This window comes from Oryctolagus cuniculus, chromosome 13 (genome assembly GCF_051225735.1).
Source record: "Oryctolagus cuniculus isolate XC-2025 breed Fujian yellow rabbit chromosome 13, ASM5122573v1, whole genome shotgun sequence".
Classification (NCBI taxonomy): domain Eukaryota; kingdom Metazoa; phylum Chordata; class Mammalia; order Lagomorpha; family Leporidae; genus Oryctolagus; species Oryctolagus cuniculus.
In genome coordinates, this window is record NC_142879.1 from 70,490,777 (window position 1) to 70,513,729 (window position 22,953).

Consider the following 22,953-nt stretch of genomic DNA (forward strand, 5'->3'; position numbering starts at 1 on the left):
GAGTCCTGGCTCTGTTCCCAATTCTAGTTTCCTGCTATAATAAGCACCTTGGGAGGCAACAGGTGATGACTCAAGTACTTGGGTCTCTGCTCCCCACACAGGGGTCTTGGATTGAGTTCCCAGCTCTTGGCTTCAGCCTAGTCCAGCCACAGCCCTTGTGGCCATTTGGGGGGTAAACCAGCAGGTGGAAGTTCTATCTCTTTTCCTGTTTGTGCCTCAAATAATAATAATAAAAAACCAACAATAACATTGGTTAAATCCACAGTGCTTATTCAGATATTACTAGTTATACAGATTTGTATATGTGTGGAAAATTTTATGCAATTTTGTAACCTCCACCATAGTCAATGTACAGAACTGTCCCTGTACCACATGACTTCCCTATGGTACATATGCCTTCCTCCTCACCCATTCCTGAATAATGGCACCCACTAATCTGATCCCCGTATCTATAATGCTATTTGGGGTATCACATGAATATAACATTCAGGATGTACCTTTTGAGGTGTTTTTTCTTTTTTAATCCTCTCAGCATAGTTTCCTTGCAGTTAGTCCAAGATTCTGCATACATTTTCATTGCTGGAGGATATTCCGTATTACCCATTGAAAGGCATTTGGATAGTTTCTGGCATTTAGCTATTCTGAAGAAAGCATTTATGAGCCATTCATATACAACTTAAAAATTGTTTATTTTAATTGATATGAAAAGCATAGAGAGAGTGCACAAGTTAGCTCTTCCATCCACTGATTCACTCCCTAAATACCCATGATTTGGGCCAGGCAAAAGCTAGGTGCCTGGAACTCCAGCCATGGGTTCTAGGGACTCAAGTATTTGAGCCATCACCTGCTGCCTCCCAGGCTACACATAAGCAGGAAACTAGATCAGAAGTGGAGTAGCCAGGACTTGAACCTGCACTCAGATATGTGATGTGGGTGCCCCAAGTGGCAGCTTAACCCACTGCACCACAACACTCACCCCTCTTATAGGTTTTTATGTGGACATATATTTTCATTTTTGTGTGATAAAAGCCTAAGAGGTACCAGTTCTGGGTTACATTGTAAGTATTTTTTGTTTTATTTTAAAATAAGCTTCCCGGCCGGCGCCGCGGCTCACTAGGCTAATTCTCCGCCTAGCGGCGCCGGCACACCAGGTTCTAGTCCCGGTCGGGGCGCCGGATTCTGTCCCGGTTGCCCCTCTTCCAGGCCAGCTCTCTGCTGTGGCCAGGGAGTGCAGTGGAGGATGGCCCAAGTGCTTGGGCCCTGCACCCCATGGGAGACCAGGAGAAGTACCTGGCTCCTGCCATCGGATCAGCGTGGTGCACCAGTTGCAGCGCGCTGGCCACGGCGGCCATTGGAGGGTGAACCAACGCAAAGGAAGACCTTTCTCTCTGTCTCTCTCTCTCACTGTCCACTCTGCCTGTCAAAAAAATTTAAAAATAAATAAAAATAAAAATAAGCTTCCAACTTATTTTTCAAAATGTCTATACCATACCATTTACACTTTGCCCAGGAAAGTATGAATGATCTAGTTTTGCATCATTGCCAGCATTTGGTGCTACCACTAGCTTTAACTTTTTACTGTGATGTGCTACTATGTCATTGTAGCTTAAATTTTTTTTTTTTACTTTTTAAAAATTGGGATAGAATAGATATGTCATAGACTTACCCTTATTTAAAAAGCTTTTTTTTTTTTAAAGATTTACTTTGTTGATTTGAAAGAGTTACAGAAAGAGGTAGAGACCCACATAGAGAGAGAGAGAGATGTCTTCCATCTTCTGTTTTACTCCCCAAATGACTGCAATGGCTGCAGCAGAGACGATCCAGACAGAGCTAAGAGCTTCTTCCAGGTCTCCCATGTGGATGCAGGGGCCCAGGTATACTGTTTGGAGTTTTTAGTAAGGTCACATATGTGTGACTATCACAAGTTCTGAATCCCAAAGTATTTTCATAACCCTGAAAAGAAATCCCATATCCATTACCAGTTACCCCCAATTCTGCCCACTAATCTCTCTATGGATTCACCTATTCTTGGCATTTGATAAAAGTGGAATCTTAGAAAATGTGGCCTTTCTGCCAGGCCACTATCACTTAGAAAAATGTCTTCAAGTTTGATCTATGTTATATTGAGAATCAGTTCTCTGTTCCTTTTTATGACTGTACATTATTCCTTGATAAAACCTGTACCACATTGTGTTGATCCATTCATCTATTGATGGACATTTGGGTTATTTCTTCTTGTGCCTATTGAAAATGTTGCTGTGAATGTTCATGTACAGGTTTTTATATGAATGCAAGCTTATTCATCTTGGTTATGTAAGTAGGGATGGAGTTGCTAGACTGTGTGGCATTTCTGTGTTTATCCTCTTGGGGAATCACAAAACTGTTTTTCAATGCAGCTGCCCAGTTTTACATCCCCCAAGCAATGTGTGAGAGTTCCAGATTCTCCAACTTCTTCAGGATTCTCTGTCAGGTCTTACTGATTCCAGCCATCCAAGTGGGAGTCAAGTGGTATCTCATGGGAGTTTTGATTGGCATCATTGAGTGTCTTTCATGTGCTTATTGGCCATTTGTATTTGCCCTTGGAAGAAATGTCTATTCAAGTTCTTTGCCCATATTTTAGCTGGATGTTTCTATTGTCAAGTTCTAATAGGTTCTTGCAGAATCTTCTCAGTTACAATTTGCAAACATTTTCTTCCTTTCTGTGGACTGTCTTCTTCACTGTGGTTTTAGTTGCATTTCCTTAATGGCTGATGATGCTTGATCATCTTTTCATCTACGTGTTTACCATGTGTATGATCTCTGTGGTGAAATGTCTATTCATGTCTTTTGCTCAATTTTGTCGTGTCTTTTAAAAAAATTTGACATCAATTATGTTGTAAAATGTATCTTTGTACATTTTTATGGAATACAGTGTAATATTTCAATACATGTCTACAGCATCAGTGGATCAAATTGGGTAATTAGCATTTCCATTTTCTTGAACTCTTCTAGTGATTCATATTGTAATTAATGCATTACTATAAAGTATAGTTGCCCCTCTGTGCAGTGGAACACTATAATATATTACTTCCTTCTGACTGTATTTCATATCTATTATCCAATGTCCCTCTTTCACCCCACTTCCCAATCCCTGGTAATCACTATTTATGTTCAGACTGAGGTTTGTTTTTTTTTTTCCCCAATATCCACACATGATGAGAACATGTGATGTTTGGTTTTCTGTGTTGGCTTATTTCACTTAATGTAATGACTTCCAGTTCCATCCATTTTGCTGCAAGTCACAGGACTTCATTCATTTTAAGTTGCATTTATTTATTTGAAAGGCAGAGCTACAGAGAGAGAAACAGAGATCTTCTATCTACTGATGTACTCCCCAGAGGGCCTCAACATTTGGGGCTGGATCAGGCTGAAACCAGGAACTTCATGCATGCCTCCTGCGTGGTTGCAGGGGCCCAAGTGCTTGGGCCATCCTCTTCTGCTTTCCCAGGTGTATTTGCAGGGATCTGGATCAGAAGTGGAGCAACTGGGACTCAAACTGGTGTCAATATAGGATGCTGGCATTGCAGGCAGCAGTTTCACCTGTGAGTTCACAGTGCCGGCTGCAGGATTGCAAGATTTCATTTTTTTTAAAAGATTTTATTTATTTGAGAGATAAAGAGTTAAAGAGAGGGAGAGAGAGAAAGGTATTCCATCTGCTGGTTCACTCCCCAAATGGCTGCAATGGCTGGAACTGGGCTGGTTGGAAGCCGGGATCCAGGAGCTTCTTCCGGGTCTCCCATGAGGGTGCAGGGGCCCAAGGATTTGTCCCATCTTCTGCTTTCTCAGGCCATAGCAGAGAGCCATATGGGAAGTAGAGCAACTAGGACTTGAACCCGTGCCCATATGGGATGCTGGTGCCGCAGGCGGAGGCTTGTCCACTATACCACAGCACCAGCCCCATGATTTCATTCGTTTTATGGCTGAGTAATACCCCATTGTTTATATATACACCACACTTTTCTTTATCTGTTTATCCACTGATGGACAGCTAGGTTGATCTGCATCTTGGCTGTTATGAATAGTGCTGCAATGAAGATGGAAATGTATTTCTTGGGTATGCCGATTTGATTTACTTTGGATATTCCCAGAAGTGGGATATTTGGATCATATTATAGATTTACCATTAGTTTTTTGAGGACCATATGTACTCTTCTCTATAATGACTGTATTAATTTACACTCCCACCAACAGTATATAAGGGTTCCCTTTATTCTGTATGTTTCATTTTTTTTTTTGTATTTTTGAAAATAGCCATTCTAAGTAGTTGAGATGATAGCTCGTTGTGGTTTTGTTGTTGTTGTTGTTTTTTTTTTTTTTTTTTTTGACAGGCAGAGTGGACAGTGAGAGAGAGAGACAGAGAGAAAGGTCTTCCTTTTGCCGTTGGTTCACCCTCCAATGGCCGCTGCGGCTGGTGTGTTGCAGCCGGCGCTCCGCACTGATCTGATGGCAGGAGCCAGGTACTTATCCTGGTCTCCCATGGGGTGTAGAGCCCAAGCACTTGGGCCATCCTCCACTGCACTCCCTGGCCACAGCAGAGAGCTGGCCTGGAAGAGGGGTAACCGGGACAGAATCCGGTGCCCCAACCGGGACTAGAACCCGGTGTGCCAGCGCCGCAAGGCGGAGGATTAGCCTAGTGAGCCGCGGCGCTGGCTCGTTGTGGTTTTGATTTGCATTTCCATGCATGGCTAATGATATTGAGCATCTTTTCATGTATTTGTTGGCCACTTAGATTTATTCTTTTGAGAAATGTCTGTTCCAGTCATTTGCCTATTTTAAAAATTGGACCTTTTGTTAAGTTTCTTGAGTTCCTTATACTCATATTTTTTTTTTTTTAGAGAATTATTTTATTTTGAAAGGCAGGAGTTATAGTAGAGGAGTAGAGCCAGAGAGAGAGAGATGTCCTCCATTCCGCTGGTTCACTCCCCAAATGACTACAACGGCCAGAGCTAAGCTGATCTGAAGCCAGGAGCCTTGAGCCTCCTCCAGGTCTCCCATGCGCATGCAGGGGCCCAAGCACTTGGGCCATTCTCCACTGCCCTCCCAGGCCACAGCAGAGAGCTGGACTTGGAAGAAGAGCAACCGGGACAGAACCAGTGCCCCATCCGGGACTAGAACCCAGAGTGCCGGCGCTGCAGACGGAGGATTAGCCTGGTGAGCCGGCCTCAAGTCTTATATTTATTTAGTTTTTGATCCAGTTTGAGCTGGTTTTTGTATAGAGTGAGCAGCTTCACTGTTCTGCTCATGGCCCTCCAATTTTCACAGCATTCTTTCTCCAGTATATTCTTGCCATCTTTGTTGAGTCTTGTTTGGCTGTGGTTACATGGATTCATTTCTGAGATCTCTATTCTGGTCCATTGGTTTATACATCTTTTTATACCCGTACCATGCGGTTTTCGTTAGCATAGTATGTGTTGAAATGAGGTAGCATGATATCTCCAGCTTTGTTCTTTTTGTCCACTATGTCTTTGGCTATTTGTGGTCTTTGTATTTGCATATGAATTTTGGAATTTTTTTTTTTCTATTTCTGTGAAGAGTGTCATTAGTATTTGGATGAGGACCATGTAGAGTGAGTAAATCATTTTGGATAGTGTAGTCTTATTCACAGTACTCTTCAAATTCGTGAACATAGGTAGCATTTCCATTTTTTGTGTTTTTTCAATTTGTTTCATGTTTAGTAATTTTCATTGTAGGGGTCTTTCACTTTCTTAAATTTATTCCAAAGGAATAAATTCCAAAGGAATTAATATTTTTCGTAGACACTGAATAAGATTGCTTTTTAATTTTGTTCTCTAAGTTTTTTATTGGTGTATATAAAATGCTACTTATTTGTGTATATTGACTTTGGTATCTTGCAACCTTACTGGGTTTATCAGTTCTAAGTCTTTTGGTGAAATCCTTTAGGTTTATCAGTATTTATAATCTTCTGCAAATAAGGATAATCTGACATCCTTCCTATTTATGCATATTTTTTGTGCCAAATTATTCTGCTTAATACTTCTAGTACTATATTGAATAAGAGTGGTGAGAGTGCACATCCTTGTCTGAATCTGAGGAAGTGCTTCCAACTTTTCCTCATATAGCCTTTATCATGTTGAGGTGTGTTCCTTCTATACTTTGTGTGTTCAGGGTTTCCTTTATCATGAATGGATGCTGAATTTTATCTAATGATATTTCTGAATATATTGACGTGACCATATTTTTTAACCTTCCTTCTGTTGATGTGTGACATTTATTTATTTGCACATCCTTGATTTCCTGGGACAAACCTCACCTGATCATGGTGGATGATCTTACGGATGTTCTATTGCATTCCATTTGCTAATATTTTGTTTAGTTTTTTTTGCATCTATAGTCATCAAGGAAATTCTCTCTCTCTCTCTCTCTCTCTCTCTCTCTCTCTCTCTCTCTCTCTTTCAGCTTGCCATTGTTTGCTTTTGGTATCAAGGTAATGCTCATTTTAGATTTCCTTGCTTTCATGTTTCTAGAAGCATTTGAGGAAAAATCAATGTTCAATTTCTTTATTGAGGAGGAGTAGGAGTTAAGCCTTGATGTTAAAACACCCATGTTCTGTATTGGAGTGCCTACATTCAATTCCAAGCTCTGGCTCCTGACTCCAGATTTTTGCCAGTGCATACCCTAGAAGACAGCAGTGGTGGCTCATGTAATTGGGTTCCTGGGTTCCTGTAAATGGGAGACCTGGATTGCATTCCCAGATCCTGGCTCTTGCCTTTGCCCAGCCTTGGCCACTACAGGCATTTGGGGAGTTAACCAGCCATTTTAAAAAAATGAAATTTACTCTTAACAAAATTTAAAAATTTAAGATCTATTACAGTATTCTTCACTTTATGTACACTGTTGTATATCAGATCTCTAGAATTTCAGCAAGCGTGATTGGCACCGTATACTTACTGAAGAGCAACTTCTCATTGCCGTGTCCCATCCCAACTCTTCCAGTCCCTGGAAGCCACCATTTTACTTCATTCTGCTTCTCTGAGTGTAACTTCTTGAGATACCTTATATTAAAAGAAGTGGGGGTGTGTGTGTGTATCTTTCTGTGAATGGCTTATCTCACTCAGCATGTCATCCTAAGAGTTCAGCCATATTGTAGCATGTGACCATAGCTAGAAGTTTTCATGCATGTTCAGTCAACTCTAGTTTTTAACTTGGTGATGATCATGTAATCTCACCATGACTCAGTTTCTCCATCAGCAACAAAGATAACAGTAGGTCATAGAGGGATGAACTTGTGAGTAATTAAAATAAGGATTTCATATGTAACTGATTCTGTAGCTCACACACTGCCTCATAGATGCCCTCAATTATAACACCTCTAACAAAACCTGAACCATTAGCAGAAGGGTATAATCCCAGCTGGTTAAAGGGCTTCATTGAGTGACCTTATTTCTTCTTTATTTTTTATTTCTTTTTTTTGCATAACAGAGTTCACTCTTGAATCCTCCAAGCCTTTCGAGAGTGTCTCAGGACAGGATATACTCAGGGCAGAAAGGAAGAGAATCAGAAAGGAGTCCAGCCATCTACAAAGGGCATTTCTGTCCCCCAAAGAGGAGACATTCCGAGCCAGCTTTCACCTGGCCCTGTGACATAGCCCATTCTGGGATTGTTACTATGGAAACATGCCACGGTGCTAGGAATAAAGCTTGAGAAAATGGAAACACAACATTCCAGAAGTCTTGCAGGCTGGGAAGCAGAAGTTCTGACTTTGTTCCCAAGACCTCTTACAGTGGCTGACTTGATGAAACTCTGTCTCATTGTCACCAAGTAGACATGGGGGCTGACAGAATTTACAGGGACTGTGCAGAAAGTGACTTCATGAGATCTCTGGACAAAAGTGGTAGATTTATATTAGATGTGATCATTTATCTCTCCATCTTGGAAACCAGAAAACTTGCCACCATCTGAGCTCTCCTGTGGATCTCGTGATCATGTCAGCTTCTCTGGGGCAGGGAACAAGGATCCTGGCTTTAACTCTGCTTTCTCCACGACCCCTCCTCACTGTGGGCTCCTGGCTCCGTTTCAGCCCATCTGGGAACTTCCTCTCCAGCAGCTTCCTGTCTCCCTAGTGTTCAGAGAACACTGGGCCTTGGGGGCCTTTCCAGACATGCATTGCAGTGGTTAGAACAGCCCTGCCTGTGAATCCTGGGTCGGAGGACATCTCCTCCTGTTTCCCCACATTGCTGTGCCTCTCTCTAGACAGACCCTTGGGGACACTGTCAAGCTTCAGTTCACCTGGCTGGTTTTCATCTTTCTTTCAGTTAAATCAGCTGTGACACCAGGCAGACATGCTTCCCGGGGTGGGTGGGGTGGGGTGGTCTAAGCAAAAAACTGGATGCTGTCCACGTGTTCAGGGGCTCAGGGCTGCAGAGATTACTCAGTGCACGTAAGGCCAGTCTGCTTGCTCTGCAAGGACACAGGCTGAATAACAGGGCCAGAGGGGTCCCGGAGGCTGTCCAACCCAACCCCTAACATAGCATCGGCAGAAGAGCTTCAGAGGGGAGAAAAGACCCACTGTGCAGCTGCAACTGTGAGCTTAGGCCCAGCCATGCTATTTGGACTTTAAGTACAATCATCATGATTTTAATGATCAAATGGTTAAGAAAATCAGCAGTGACTGGCATAGGGTTTTATAAGTGCAGACTTCTTTGTCACATCTTTGTAATAAAGCAAAGACTGTCATGCTGTAAGTCAGCTGAAGGCAACAGATACATCCACACTTTCAAAAGTGCAGAGCTGGGTGAGAGCCGGTGCTGTGGTGTAGCAGGTGGGGCCTCCACCTGCGGTGCTGGCATCCTGCACCAGTTCGGCACCAGTTTGAGTCCCGGCTGCTCCTCTTCCGATCCAGCTCTCTGTTATGGCCTGGGAAAGCAGTGGAAGATGGCCCAAGTGCTTGGGCTCCTGCACCCACGTGGGAGACCTAGAAGAAGCTTCTCGCTTTGGAACGCCCCAGCTCTGGCCATCTGGGGAGTGAACCAGTAGATGGAAGACCTTTCTAATTCTTTCTCTCTCTCTCTCTCTCTCTCTCTCTCTCTGCCTCTGTCTCTCTGTAGCTGACTTTGAAATAAAAAATGTTTAAAAAAAGTGAAGAGTGGGGAGGAGGTGTTTGGTGCAGAGTTGCGTGGCTTTGGGAAGAGTACCCAGTTTGAGGTATACCAGGTATTTGGTTTCTGATCCAGCTTCTTGCCTGGTGTGCACCCTGGGAGACAGCAAATGATGGCTCAAGTACTTGGGTCCCTGCCACCTACGTAGGAGACCTGAATTGAGTTCCTGTCTCCTTCCTGGCTTTGACCTGGCCTAGCCCTGACTATTGGGGGCATTTGAGAAGTATACTGGCAGATGGAAAATCTCTCTTTGCCTTCTGCCTCTCAAAATAATTTTTTTTGAAGAGTGAGGCAAGAACACTGTTTCACGGTACCAGGTGGTGATCTTGTTGCTACTTCCTAACTTGTTTCTCTTGATTTGCTCAAGGAAAGGACCCTTTACCCATTTCCTTATTCTGAGGCTACCAAAAAGGGTGGATTTCCGAGAGGAAATGTTTGCAGCTGGGTCTAGAACCTAGCCAGTCTCTGAGTGCCTCCTGATTTCTGTCACCTCCCTGGTTCTCTCTGCAGACTCCAGATTGTTGCTGCCTACAGCCCACCTCCACAGCTTCCTGCCCTCTGTCCTCCTGGTTGTCCCCTGTCTCCCCTTTCTCTCCCTTCACTGTCCCCTCTCCCCTCCTGTTCTCTGTACCCCACAGATTGCTTTTGCCCCTCTAATACTTGGCTGACTGTGGCATGGAACCCTAAGGCTTGGCAGGACAGGTGAAGCTGATTCTGTAGGACAATGGAAGTTACAGTGCTAGAGAGTGGTAGGAAGAATTCATTACCTCTCATAGAAATGTGCATCTCAAAGCTATGATCCCCCAACCCTAAAATGCATTTCCCGCAAGAGTGGGAAAAACAACTTTGCTTTTTGGAATGACACACTGAGTTCTGCAAGCCACGTAAGTGATACCTCCCATCCACCACACAACGGGCGAGCCCTGACCCCAATTCCTCCTCCTCCTGGTTTTCTGGAGGAAAATTAAATCATGTTTATTCCAGCCATGTTTTCTATGAGCATTTATGTGAATCTGCTAATGAATAGGACTCCTATCTTTTTTATGTAATTCTTTTCATGAACAAGAGGAACTTAATATATAGTGGCTTATGATATAGTAGTATTATGACTGATGGAATCAGTAGTCTTTCCTAGCATTCAAAAGCTGCTTACAAAGTCTTACTGGGGGCAGGGATTTGGCCTTATAAGATGCCTGTGTCCCATATCAGATTGCTTGGGTTGGATTCCTGACTCCAGCTTCCTGCCAGAGCAGACTCAGGGAGGCAGCAGGTGATGGCTAAGGTAACTAGGTTCCTGCTGCCCATGTGAGAAACCTGCCGGCTCCTGGCTTCAGCCTGGCCCAGTCCTGGATGTTGTGGGCATTTGGGAAGAGAATCTCATTTTATTTGTGTATCTTTGTTTCTCCTTCAGACTTTAAAAAGAGAGAGAGAGGAGAGGGAGAAAAACAGATCTTCCATGTGCTAGTTCACTCCCCAAATAGCTGCAATGCCCAGGGCTGGGCCAGACCAAATCAAGGAGCCAGGAGCTTCATCCAAGTCTCCCATGTAGGTAGCAGGGACCCAAGGATTTGGTTCATCTTCTGATGCTTTCCCAGGTACATTAGCAGGAAGATGGATAAGAAGTGGAGCAGCCAGGACACAGGGGAGGCCGGTGTTACAGGCAGCAACTTTATCAGCTATACCACAATGGTGGCCCCTATCTGTATAACCATATAGAGGCCCTGTGAGGACTTAGATTTGGTTGTAAGAAACCAATTAATTAAAACCTCTGTGAAAGTCATTTCTTTAGCCTTTACCCAGTCGAAACAACAAATAGGTTTCTCTGCTGCCTGAGGTTTCATGCTTCCGGGGAACTGGCTTTAAAGGTGCAGTTGTCAGTGTGGCAGTGGCCACCAGCTCCAGGGAATGTAGGGTGTGCTGTCATCTTTTGAGACGCTTTATGGCCGCTGATAGTAATGGGTAGTCTGGTACTCGGGAGAATTTTAGAAGGCACTGCTCACTCTGTGGTGAACAATTAACAAATGGTGGCTGCATCTGGAGTTTTGGATCAGGGCAGACCCAGGGCTAAATCCTAGGAGAGCTCCTTACTAACTATGATTGTGGCCAAGCCACTCAGCCTCTCTAGCTGCAAAACTGGGTCAATGAGTCCCTTTTCACAGGGCTGTTTGGAGATGTAGATGAGATGCCCATACAGAGCTTGGCACAGAGAGGAGCAAGGGCTAGCAGGTGAATGAGTCTAACATTTTGGTAAATCCCCAAAGAGGTGCATTTGGGTCTACTTACTTGCCATCTCAGAGTGGTTTGTTAGCATAGAGATTACAGATTGATCCTTTAAGCCTTGGAATTCCTGAGGGGTGGACACGGGGGCTCAAAAGCCTTGGATGGCTTGAATGTCTCCTATTTTGGCACCTAGGATTCTTCCCCCAGGTCAGAATGTTTGATGGTTGCCAGGCAGAGGGTTCCATGTCAAGAGCACACTGTAGGTGAATGGGTTGGGTAGGCACCTGTGAGTCCTCTCAATACCGTGATCAAGTGCTATTTCCTTTCAATGATAATTTACTATTAATTTAATTTTCATTCTACTTTTCATTCCTGCTGTTCCATGATCTTCTCCTGACCCCAGCCACCCGCCCCTCCTCTCTGCTGTTGCCCCTCCCCATTCTCTATCCACCCATCAGAAGGGAAGCAAGGAAGAGGCCAAGTCTCCAGAGGTGTGCAGATGTTCCTCTCGGCCCAATCTGGGGCTTGTTGCTCTGAGCCGGAGAGCGAGGGTGTGGGTGTGCTGAGATGAAGTTGTTCTAGTGCCTGGTCCACCCTGGGGAAACACAAGACTAGAAACAGCTAACGGAGAGCTTACCTATGTAGGGATTCACATCTCCCGTGGTGTAAGAAGGTTTTGGGGCCCAGGGTGATGACTGGGCCATTGCCTGAATTTCCAGCCTGGTTCACTTCAACTCATTGAAATGAAGGGAAGTAAGACGTCATACTGCAAACTGAGGATGGGCTAACTTAGTCACCCTTGCTAACATGGATAGTGGACAGCAAGGGGCCTTTCTGTAGAAGCTGTTGGTTAAATGCATGCTCTGTACATTGTTTTGGTCACCTGCCAGGGACACCCCTTCGTGTGGCAGAGGGTGCTGGCAACAGAAGGATGACTGCTGGTGGGACTGTCCCACCTCTCTTCCAGCAGGTGGGCAGCTGCTTTGTCAGGGCTGCGTGCTGCAGGCCTGGCTATCTGCACGAGGGGAGGTTGAGGAGCCTTGAAACCAGGGGAGAGGTACCTCAGTATTGACTTGCTCTTCCTTCCTCCAGGGTGGAAATAACCTGGGGTGAATTGAGTTGGTGGATTTGTTTCCTTTTAAACAGGCCTTTCTCATAAAAGGTGATGCAGAACTCCCCCACTTTCTTAATCCTTTGTAAGGCTGAACTAATGCTTAACAGGTGGACTTTGGATAGGGTGGAACTCTGGATGGTTCCTGCCTGTTCAGAGCTTGGGCTAGAAGAAAGGCCTTAAAGGAACCTTAGTTTGTTTCCATTGAAGAGCAGCAGAGAGGCTGGGACTCTGTGTGATGTTGGAGGGAGGGAGCAGGAAGCATCCTCCTCACTAGTGATCACTGTGCCATCTCCCTCCTCTCCCCACCTCTCCATCTTCTTCCATCCTGGCTCTGAGAAGCTTCCTTAACCACAGGAAGGGAGAGGAGAGGACTGCAGGGACTTGATGTTGTAGGAGCTGTCTTTATCCCACACCTGATCTTCCACCTTCCCACCTTGGTTCCAGTATTTGGAGTGAGCCCAGCGTTCTTCCTGTGTGCTTGGCACATGTCGGGTCTTACTCTCTGTAAGGATGGGCTCTACCATGTTGGGGTCCGGTGAGAGAGTATCCTCCTTGGGCCTTGCAAGGTGGGCCTGTGGGGCAACGAGGAAGAGAGCAAAGTATTGGCCACCAGGGGCGCACATGGGGCTTTGCGGGGGCTGCCAGGAAGAACTTTTACTCAATAACCCCAGATTCTGAGATTCACAGGGAAGATGCCCTCTCTAGGCAGAGCTTGATGTTCTTCTTCACCTCATCCATTTCTCCTTCCCCTTAGAAAGATGGGGTGATCATGTTGGCCTGGGAGACAAGCCCAGCATGGATTTTTGCCTGGGTATGAATGTAGCTCCCAGCTCCACTGTGACTCATAAATTGAACTTAATCCATCTTCTGCCCCACGCCCTCTGCTTCCTAGTGCCTCATGTTCCTGCTGGGTTATAATAGTCTTTCCACCCTGCCTCACCCATCCCCTGCCTGTCAAGGTGGGTGAAATGGCCACATGTATGACTTCCACATTTTGTATATTCAATGGCACTTACATATATCAGTCTACTCTCAGCTCCACCCCCTTTGCTCGTGGAGGTAACAACTGTGAAAACACACTTTGAAAGGAGAACAGGAAGAGGGGAATGTGGGCGGTCCCTGCCGGCAGGATACTGGAAATCTGGCTCTGAGCTTTGTACTCTGTTGATGACACCTTGCGTGGAACACGCTGACCAGCTCGGCCAAGTTCAAAGACCAGCCTGTCTCACAAATGGGAATTGCAGATGGGATGCTGGCAAACCTGGCCCTGCTTTCTATATGAGGTGAGCTTTGTTTCACTGCCACCAGCAGGCCTTTCCTAGCCAGCATATTTCATCATCAGAGCCTCCGTTATTTCTGATCTTGTCCATTGTCCCTTACCTCCCATTGTTGAAGGAGTCATTGATGTGTCCTTTGACCCTCTTGGCCCTTTCTGGAATGCTGCCCCACTCCTTGGGTGCTTTGCCACTCTGCTCATGGGGCCCCCACAAGCATCCGTTTCATGGATGAGGACGTGGAGATAGGTGATCCGACCAAGGTCACAGAGATTGGTGGTGGCTAGGAAGGAAATCTCAGGTCTCCTTAATGCTTGGTCTGGTGCCTTTTTCGTCATACCACACATCTTGAGGGAAAAAGGTAGGGTGAGGTAAGGGCCGTGGGAATAGAAGACCTGGGTCAGGTTTACCTGAACCTAATCCCGGTGGAAATTGGGTGACATGTGCCATGGGTAAGAGGGGAACTTATCCATTGTCATTGATATGGGGACAGCAACACTGTCTGGTACTGGGAACCCACTACATGGTCACCATCTGTGGCCCTTTAGAGGGGACTTCCATACTGGAAGAGCACAGCTGGCTCCTGCTACGTTTCCCTGAACTGACAGGCGAGAACCAGGGGCCTTGCCCAGAGGAGCTCCCTGGGGACTCATGGATGAGGCCAATATGTCCATTGCCTGCACCCCAGCCTTGGCCCTTGGCCCCACTGGGTGGCCTCTTGGTAGAGGCTCTCCTCCTCCATTCAGCCTTGTGACTTGCACTATAGCTGCTGCCGCTGCTGTTGGGCCCAGTACTGGGACACATGGCTTGCGGGAGGGCCTTTGTACCATGCTATGATATTTTGTCTCTTGCATCTCTAAGGGCTGCTCTCATTTTTTTAAAAAAAAATTTTCCCTTTTATTTGAATGGGAGAGGGAGAGACAGAGACAGATCTTCCATCTATTGGCTCACTTCCCAAATGCCTACAACTGCTGGGGCTGAGCCAGGCTAAAGCTGGGATCCAGAAACTCTATCCAGGTCTCCCACATGGGTGTCATGGACCAAATCACTTGAGCCATCATCTCTTGGCTCCCAGTGTGTGCAGTAGCAGAAAGCTGAATGGGAAGCAGAGATCCATGCCTTGCACCAAGCACTCCAGTATGGGATGTGGACATCCTGATGGGCGACTTAACCACTGCGTCAGATACCTCCGACTGTTGATGGACAGTAGAACTCCACATCTTTAAGAAATGGAAAAAGCCATGACTTCTCCTCCTTGTCTTCTCCTGGCCTGTAGCAGGCACCCGGCATGCAGGGCTGAATCAGTGGTAGCTGCTATAGTTGTCTTTGCTGTTGCCTTTATCCCTCACAACAATACTGAAAGCAAAGTGATGTATTCCCCCACTCTCTTTCAGATGAGGATCCAGGCTTAGAAGAGAAGCTGACTGGTCATGCGGGCAGGCAGTAGGATTCGGGCATGATCAATCTGTCCAGATACATATCAGGGTGCTGCTGTCTCCTGAGAAGCCGAACCAGCTGGCTGCTTTCACCTCCTTGGTTAAATTTATTCCTGGGTAGTGTACTTTTCCTAGAGATATCATGCATAGGATTGTTTTCTTTTGTCTGATAACTCGGAGCCAGTGTTGTGGTGTAGTGGGTCAAGGCAATGCCTGCAATGCCGGCATCCCATATGGGTGCTATTTTGTGTCCTGGCTGCTCCACTTCCGACCCACCGTCCCTGCTGATGGCCTGGGAAGGGCAGCAGAAGATGGCCCCGAATGCCTGGGACCCTGCCACCTGGGAGACCTGGAGGAAGCTCCTGGCCTTGGCCTGGGCCAGCCCTGGCAGCTGTGGTTATCTAGGGAAGTGAACCAGCATATGGACAATCTTTCTTTCTGTCTTTCCCTGACTATGTAATATTAACTTTCAGATAAATAAATCTTAAAAAGAAAAAAAGGGGGCCAGCGCTGTGGCGCAGTGGGTTAAAACCCCAGCCTGTAGCACCAGCATCCCATATGGGTGCCAGTTTGAGTCCTGGCTGCTCCTCTTCTGATCCAGTTCTCTGCTGTGGCCTGGGAATGCAGTAGAAGATGGCCCAACTCCTTGGGCCCCTGCACCCTCATGGGAGACCTGGAAAAAGCTCCTGGTTCCTGGCTTTGGATCGGATCAGCTCAGCTCAGGTCGTTGTGGTAATTTGGGGAGTAAACCAGGAGAATGGAAGACCTCTCTCTCTGGCTCTATTTCTTTCTGTAACTCTGTCTTTCAAATAAATAAAGTAATTCTTACAAAAAGTGAGGAACTTTTTTTTTTTTATTTTGCAGACTATTTGTTTATTAGTTCAGTCTTTTGGTGGCATCTTGTACAATTTGTACCTTCTTCATTTCTGATTTGGTGCCTTTTATTTCTTTGTCTTGCCTAATTGCTTTTAATAGGACTTCAAAATTGTGTTGGGTAGAAGTGGAGGGAATGGGTATCCTTTCAATTGCTTTCAGCTGTTCTCTAAGTATGATGCACTCTGTGGGCTGGTCATATATGGCCTTTATTGTGTTGAGCTACGTTTCCTGTATACCAAATTTATTGAGAATTTTTATCATGAAAGGATGTTAATTTTTTTTGTTTTGCCTGCAGCTATTGAGATGATCATATATTTCCTCTGTAATTCTGTTATGTGGTATGTTACATTTATAGATTTGTGCATGTTCAATCGTCCTTGCATGCCAGGCAAGAAGCTACTTGATTATGGTGAATGTTGAATTTGATTTTCTAGTATTCTGTTGAGAATTTTTGAAATTGCTCACTAGTGAGTTTGACCTGTAATTTTCTTTTCTGGGAGTTTCCCCGTCTGGCTTTGGTATCATGGTAATTCTTGCCTCACAGAAAGGAGTTTGGATTTATTCCCACTTTGACTATTTATTTGGAAGAGTCTGGGTAGGATTGTTGTTCTTTAAACGTTAAGTGGATTTCAGCAGTGAAGCCATTGAGTCCTAGGCTTTTCTTTGATGGGAGACTTTGTATTACTGATCCAATCTCCTTACTCATAATTGGTCTCTGTGGATTTTCTAATTCTTCTTCATGATTCATCTTTGGTAAGTTGCATATGTCTAGGAATTTTTCCATTTATTTTGTTTATACAATTTGTTGATGTAGACTTATTCCTGGTAATTTCTTGGGGTCTTTTATCTTTCAGTTATATCAGTTGCAATGTTCCCTTTCCTTTCTGATTTTATCTTCTATTTTTTTTCTTGGTGTAGTTTACTCTTTTTTAAAGATTTATTTGAGAGGCTGTTACAGACAGAGGGAGAGACCAAGTGTGTCTTCCATCTTCTGGTTCACTCCCAGATGGCCACAATGGTCAGAGCTGGGCCCGTTCAAAGCCAGGAGCTTCTTCCATGTCTTGCACATGGGAGCAGGGGCCCAAGTGCTTGTACTATCTTCCATTGCTTTCCCAGGGCATTAGCAGGGAGGTGGATCAGAAGTCGAGCAGGGCCAGTGCCACGGCTCACTAGGCTAATCCTCCACCTGCAGCGCCAGCACTCCGGGTTGTAGTCCCAGTTGGGGCGCCAGATTCTGTCCCAGTTGCTCCTCTTTCATTCCAGCTCTCTGCTCTGGCCCAGGAAGGCAGTGGAGGATGACCCAGATCCTTGGGCCCTGCACCTGCATGGGAGACCAGGAGGAAGCACCTGGCTCCTGGCTTCGGATCGGCGCAGCGTGGTGGCCATTGGGGGGTGAACCAACGGAAAAAGGAAGACCTTTCTCTCTGCCTCTCTCTCTCACTGTCTAACTCTGCCTGTCAAAAAAAAAAAAAAAAAAAAAAAAAAGAAGAAGTCGAGCAGATGTGACATGAATCAGTGCCCATATGGGATGTTGGAGCTGTAGGCAGAGGCTTAACCTACTACACCACAGCACCAGCCCTGTGTAGTTTGTTTCTTTTCAAATAATCAACTCTTAGTTTTATTGATTTTTTTCTATTGTTCTTGTAGTTTCTGTTTTTTTTTTTTTTAAGATTTATTTATTTGAAAGAGCTACACAGAGCAGGAGAGGCAGATAGAGAGATAAAGGTCTTCCATCCACTGGTTCACTCCCCAATTGGCTGCAATGGTCAGAACTGTGCCAGTCTGAAGCCAGGAGCCAGGAGTAGCTTCTGGGCTTCCCACGTGGGTGCAGGGGCCTAGGGACTTGGGCCATCTTCTATTGCTTTCACAGGCCATAGCAGAGAGCTGGATCAGAAGTGGAGCAGCCGGGACTCAAACCAGTGCCCATGTGGGATGCTGGCAGTGCAGGTGGTGCCTAACTCACTACACCACAGCGCCCGGCCCCCAAGTTTCTGTTTTTTTTTTTTTTTTTTAACATCTGCCTGATCTTTATCATTTCCTGCCTTATGTTAACATGGGATTGGTTTGTTTGTCTCTTTGTAGTTCCTTGAGATGTAACGTTAGGTTATTTGAGATATTATTCTGTGATGTAGGCATTTATTGCTATGAACTTCTTCCTGCCCCCCAAAAAGCTGCTTTTGCTACATCATTGTAAGTTTTGATATATTGTTTCCATTTTTATTTATCATATATATAAATATATATTAAATATAATATTATGCATTTATTTTCACTTTTTAGAGAGTGAGGGAGAGTGGGAGACAGGGAAAAAGAAGAGAGATCTTCCATCTGCTCATTTACTCCCCAAATGCCTACAGTGGCCAGGGCTGGGCCAGACTAAAGCCAGAAACCCAAAACTCATCCCGGGCAGGTCTCCCACTTGGGTGGCAGGGACCCAACTACCTGAGCATCATCTGCTGCTTCACAGGGTGCACAATGACAAGAAGTTGGATTGGAAGTAGAGGAGGCAGGAGTTACATCACACATTTCAGAGTAGGATGAGGGCTTCCCAGGTAAAGTGGTGGCTTCACATGTGGTACCACAATGATTAGAATTTTTTAAAAAGATTTATTTATTTGAAAGTGAGAGTTACATAGAGGAGGAGATGCAGAAAGAGAGAGAGAGAGAGAGAGAGAGAGAGAGAGAGAGAGAGAGTCAGTCTTCCATCTGCTGGTTCATTCCCCAATTGGCCACAATGGCTGGAACTGCACCAATCTGAAGCCAGGAGCCAGGAGCTTCTTTCGGGTCTCCCACGTGGGTGCAGGGGCCCAAGGACTTGGGCCATCTTTTAATGCTTTCCCAGGCCATAGCAGAGAGCTGGATTGGAAGTGGAGCAGCAGGGACTCGAGCTGGCGCCCATATGGAATGCCGACACTGCAGGCAGTGGCTTTACCAACTGTGCCACAGTGCCGACCCCTAGAGTTTCAAATAACCTGTTCTTCAGGTATTTTCTTCTGCTTGGTCGCTTCTACTGATGATAATCTTTATTACATTTTTTCATTTCACATATTATATTTTTAACTTAGAGAATTTGTTTAAGAAATTATTTCATTCTCTACTAAATTTCTCATTTTGGGCATTCTCATTCATTGAATAGTGCTGTATTCTCTTGAAGTTTACTGAACTTCCTTAAAACAATTAGTGTGAATTCTTAGTTCCTACATACATGCACTGCTTTGTGGTCAGGTACTGAAAGGTTATCATGTTCTTTTGGTGGTGTTAAGACTCTCTCTCGTTATTTCATGTTTCTTTTGGCCTTGGGTAAACGTCTGTGCATTCACTGGGCAGTCACCTCTCCCAGGTTTTACGGCCTTGTTTCACCCCTGCTAAGACTTCTCTCTATGGGGAAGTGTGGAGACACTTGCTGGGCAGGGTGAAGTGATGCTGGTACCAGTGAGGGTGCAGCTCTCTCAGCTGAGTTCAAGGGATCTTCAGCTGCTGTGGATTTCCTCAGTGTGCTGACGGCTGTTGGGGTCTTTGGCAGTCACGGTGGCTAACATTTTCCTGGTGTTGTCTTTTCCCACTGGGGAAGTCACAGCTGAGGAGGAGCTGCCCTCGGTGCCGTGTCTTACCTACAGCCTTTCTTGCAATGGCTGTGGCATCAACATCTCACGAGTGGCATTCGGGGAGAGGCTGCGGAGCTGAGGGTGGAAGCCTGGGTGTGCACAGAGGGACTACGGCTCTGAGGTCCAAGGCGGTGATAGCACTGGTCCCTCGGAATGTGGGCAGCCCCACTGCCATGGTGTGTGCAGAGTTAGAATGGTGTTAGGATCGGGGAGTGGGGGTGTGCTATTGCCTGCCTACAGTATGGGCATGAGCAAGGAGGGCTTGGTTCTGAGGTCCAGAGTGTGTGAACCAGCCCCCTATGGTGATGGCTTTTGGTGTCTGAGATGTGGCTGGCCCAGCGCAGCCTCCAAAATCAGGTCTGGAGAGTGGTTCCTTTCCAGAAGCACCTCCACAGTGGCTGTTTATTGGGGGATGGCGGGTAGGCATAGGCAGCCATCTGTCTGTCTGTCTGTCTCTCCCTGAGGCACCATAATGGGAATGGCTGTTGGTTCCCTCTGTAGCCAAAGATCCTGGCATCCTCTGCACCCCAGGCTACTGGGGACCACAGTGATCCCCAGCATGTGGCTGATACCAATAGCTTCCCACTTCCTTTTTTTGCCCTTAATGTCCCCGGCATCTCAGGTATGCTGATCTCAACAGCAGTCCTTTCTCTGTGAATATCCTCCTTTTTTGCTGTTTTTCTCTACAGTGTTGTTGCATATTCTTTCGTGGGCCCTTGAGCCCTCCTGGGCTATTTTGGTTTGTGAAGAACTGTCTGTGTTTGTTTTTCTAGGGGGCGGGGAGGATAAAGGCTGGTATTTCCTGTGTCTCCATCTTGTGATACCACTCTCCTGGAGTGACTTTAAAGAACTTCTTAAGCTTTTTCAGTTTGGGTAGAGACCTTCTGCTTAAGAATGAAAAAGCATTCACTAAATCAACAAAATAATTAACTCTCTTCTTTGCCTGGGAGAAACCTCCAAAGGAAGGCAGAATTAAAGTTGGGACTTCCTACAAATCAGGTTGTTGACTAAATGGCACAGAATTCAATAAATGTGTTGTGTGTTGAAGTAGAAGACAGAACTGTTGTGTTAGGGGGAGGTAGGGGGCGGCCTGGTTCCAGGGCCCCACTTGGGCAGGTCACTGAGTTTACTCAGCTCCTTAGGGAGCTGCAGGAAGCCGGGGAGGGGAAGGAACTCCAGCCAAAGCAGCAGCACAGGAGCTAGGGATGTGGAATGTTGTACTGGCTGTGCTGCCCTGGACAGTTCTTTAAAAATAGCTCAGTCTCCGCTTCCCGATAGAGTCCATCTTGGGAGAATCAACTTTGCCTTCCTCCCAGGTTTGTGTGTTGAGACCCAGAGAGATAACCATCAAGCCCTGTACAAGTACGATCTGGTGGAATATCTCTAGTTTCAAAATCATGAGGATTTAGGTGAGCCCAATTATTACCGATAGGTTTGTCACCCATATTCTGGTTTAAATGAGTTGAAGATTCCTTTTTACTTTTTCCTTTAACTGATCAAGATGGAATGGGAGAGGGAGCGGGAGATGGGAGGGTTGCGGGTGGGAGGGAAGTTATGGGGTGGGGGGAAGCCATTGCAATTCAAAACTGTACTTTGGAAATTTATATTTACTAAATAAAAGTTTAAAAAAGAACAAAAAGATTATATTGGAAAAAACAGCTTCTATCTTCAGACAACATGGCTGATTCCCATCCTTGGGGTTAGATGGACTTGCCCACCCGGGTAGGCCAGGCCTTCCTGCAAGGATAGAACCTATGTGTGGTCTGATGGCTCTAACGTGGTCGGCTGGGCTTAGAAGATTAGACTGGGAGCTTCTTGTGGTCAGCTGGCTCCCAAGAGGAAAAGGGAGAGAGTAGGACTGAACTAGGCATGCTTAGTTCCTGTTCCCAAAGCCACAAAACATAATTTGCTCCTTATTTCTAGGATGGTGTTGGTGCAAGACTTAGAGGGAGGGCAGCAGTGTGCTTCTAATGCAGCAACAGGTATTAGTATTGAGAAGTAACTCAGTGCCCAAGGATGAGAAACAAAACTGATACTATGGGCTTCGAGTTCAGTACAGCCTGCTGACACTACTCCCAGGTGCTCAGTGTTTACAGACTGACAATTACAGAGAGGCCCAGCCTTGGGAACAGCTGGAGAAAGACTTTTAAAGGAGAAAGGAATTTGCATTTTCTAAAATGTACTGTTAGAGCCCAAACCATTAGTGTTTAAGAAAAAAAATGACACAGTTGCCTTTCCATGTGCCTTGTGATACTTTGAGTGATTTGCACGTGTGTAATCACATACATACACACAAAATCAGAAAGTGGGAGTAAGAATCAGAGACCTTTATTGAACTCTAGTTGATGAACTTGGTAACCATAATTTCAAGATGAATTATATGAAGAGGGGGTGGTTACAGCAGTATATATACCTGTCATTTATTAAGCATTGGGGTTTGGGAGCCCTTCTCAATATTTTAAATTAACAGGCAGAGAGAAAGGGAGAGCAAGAGAGAGAGAAAGATCTTCCATCCACTGGTTCTCGCCCCAAATGGCGGCAATGACCAGAGTTCAGCTGATTCTGAAGCCAGGAACCAAGGCATTCTTGTGGGTCTCCCAGGTGGATGTAGGAGCCCAAGCACTTGGTTTATCTTCCAGTGTTTTCTCAGGCGCATTAGCAGGCATCTGGGTCAGAAGTGGAGCAGCCGGGACTCAAAACTGGCGCACTGCAGGCAGAGGCTTACTTAGCCTTCTACACCACAGTGCTGGCCCCAAGATCCCAAGATCCCTTCTCTAGAACTTGCCTTTTTTTTTTTTTTTTTATGTGGGTGGGAGTGGAGAAACTTTCGCTTTGCCCTCCGGGTCTATGAAAACAGATTAACAGGAGAAAAGTAATGCAAATTTATTATATGAATGGGAACATCAGAGAAATACCTCTCCAGGACCAGATATAGGAGTTTTATATATCCTTTTCAAAGGCAGCAAGGAGGGAGGTGTGGGCAGTTTAGAGAACACATCCCTGAAGGGATGATGAGTGGGCCCCTAGACAAGTGGAGGGGAGGTAGGATGGCTTGTGACACGCTGCACTGTGCCCTGTGAGGTGTTGACTTGGGTCTCCTCTTCTGTGATAAGAGGTAATTATTCTCAGCTGATGGAACCCCTGGGGAAGGGATGGAGGCCAATCAAGTTCCCTTTGGGGGATCTGTCTTTAGGCAGATATGGGGAATCCAGAGACAGCTCTCCTTGCCTTCAGCTTGCAGCGATTGGCACACCTGAGCTGCATATTTGAGGG

The 22,953-nt window shown here is 45.6% G+C and overlaps 1 protein-coding gene across 2 annotated transcripts in view; it reads left to right on the forward strand.

Moving 5' to 3' along the window:
* CCDC3 (coiled-coil domain containing 3) overlaps window positions 1–22,953 on the forward strand; it is a 121,305-nt gene that overhangs the window by 29,375 nt on the left and 68,977 nt on the right. Inside the window, exon 3 of one of the 2 annotated variants that reach the window (XM_089311752.1) lies at window positions 15,158–19,017. The exons of the other annotated variant lie outside the window; for it this stretch is intronic. Coding sequence (XP_089167878.1) covers window positions 15,158–15,175 — 18 coding nt within the window. The 3' untranslated portion in view covers window positions 15,176–19,017. Of the gene's footprint in view, window positions 1–15,157; window positions 19,018–22,953 lie in introns of those variants that run through there. 2 annotated transcript variants of the gene reach the window in all.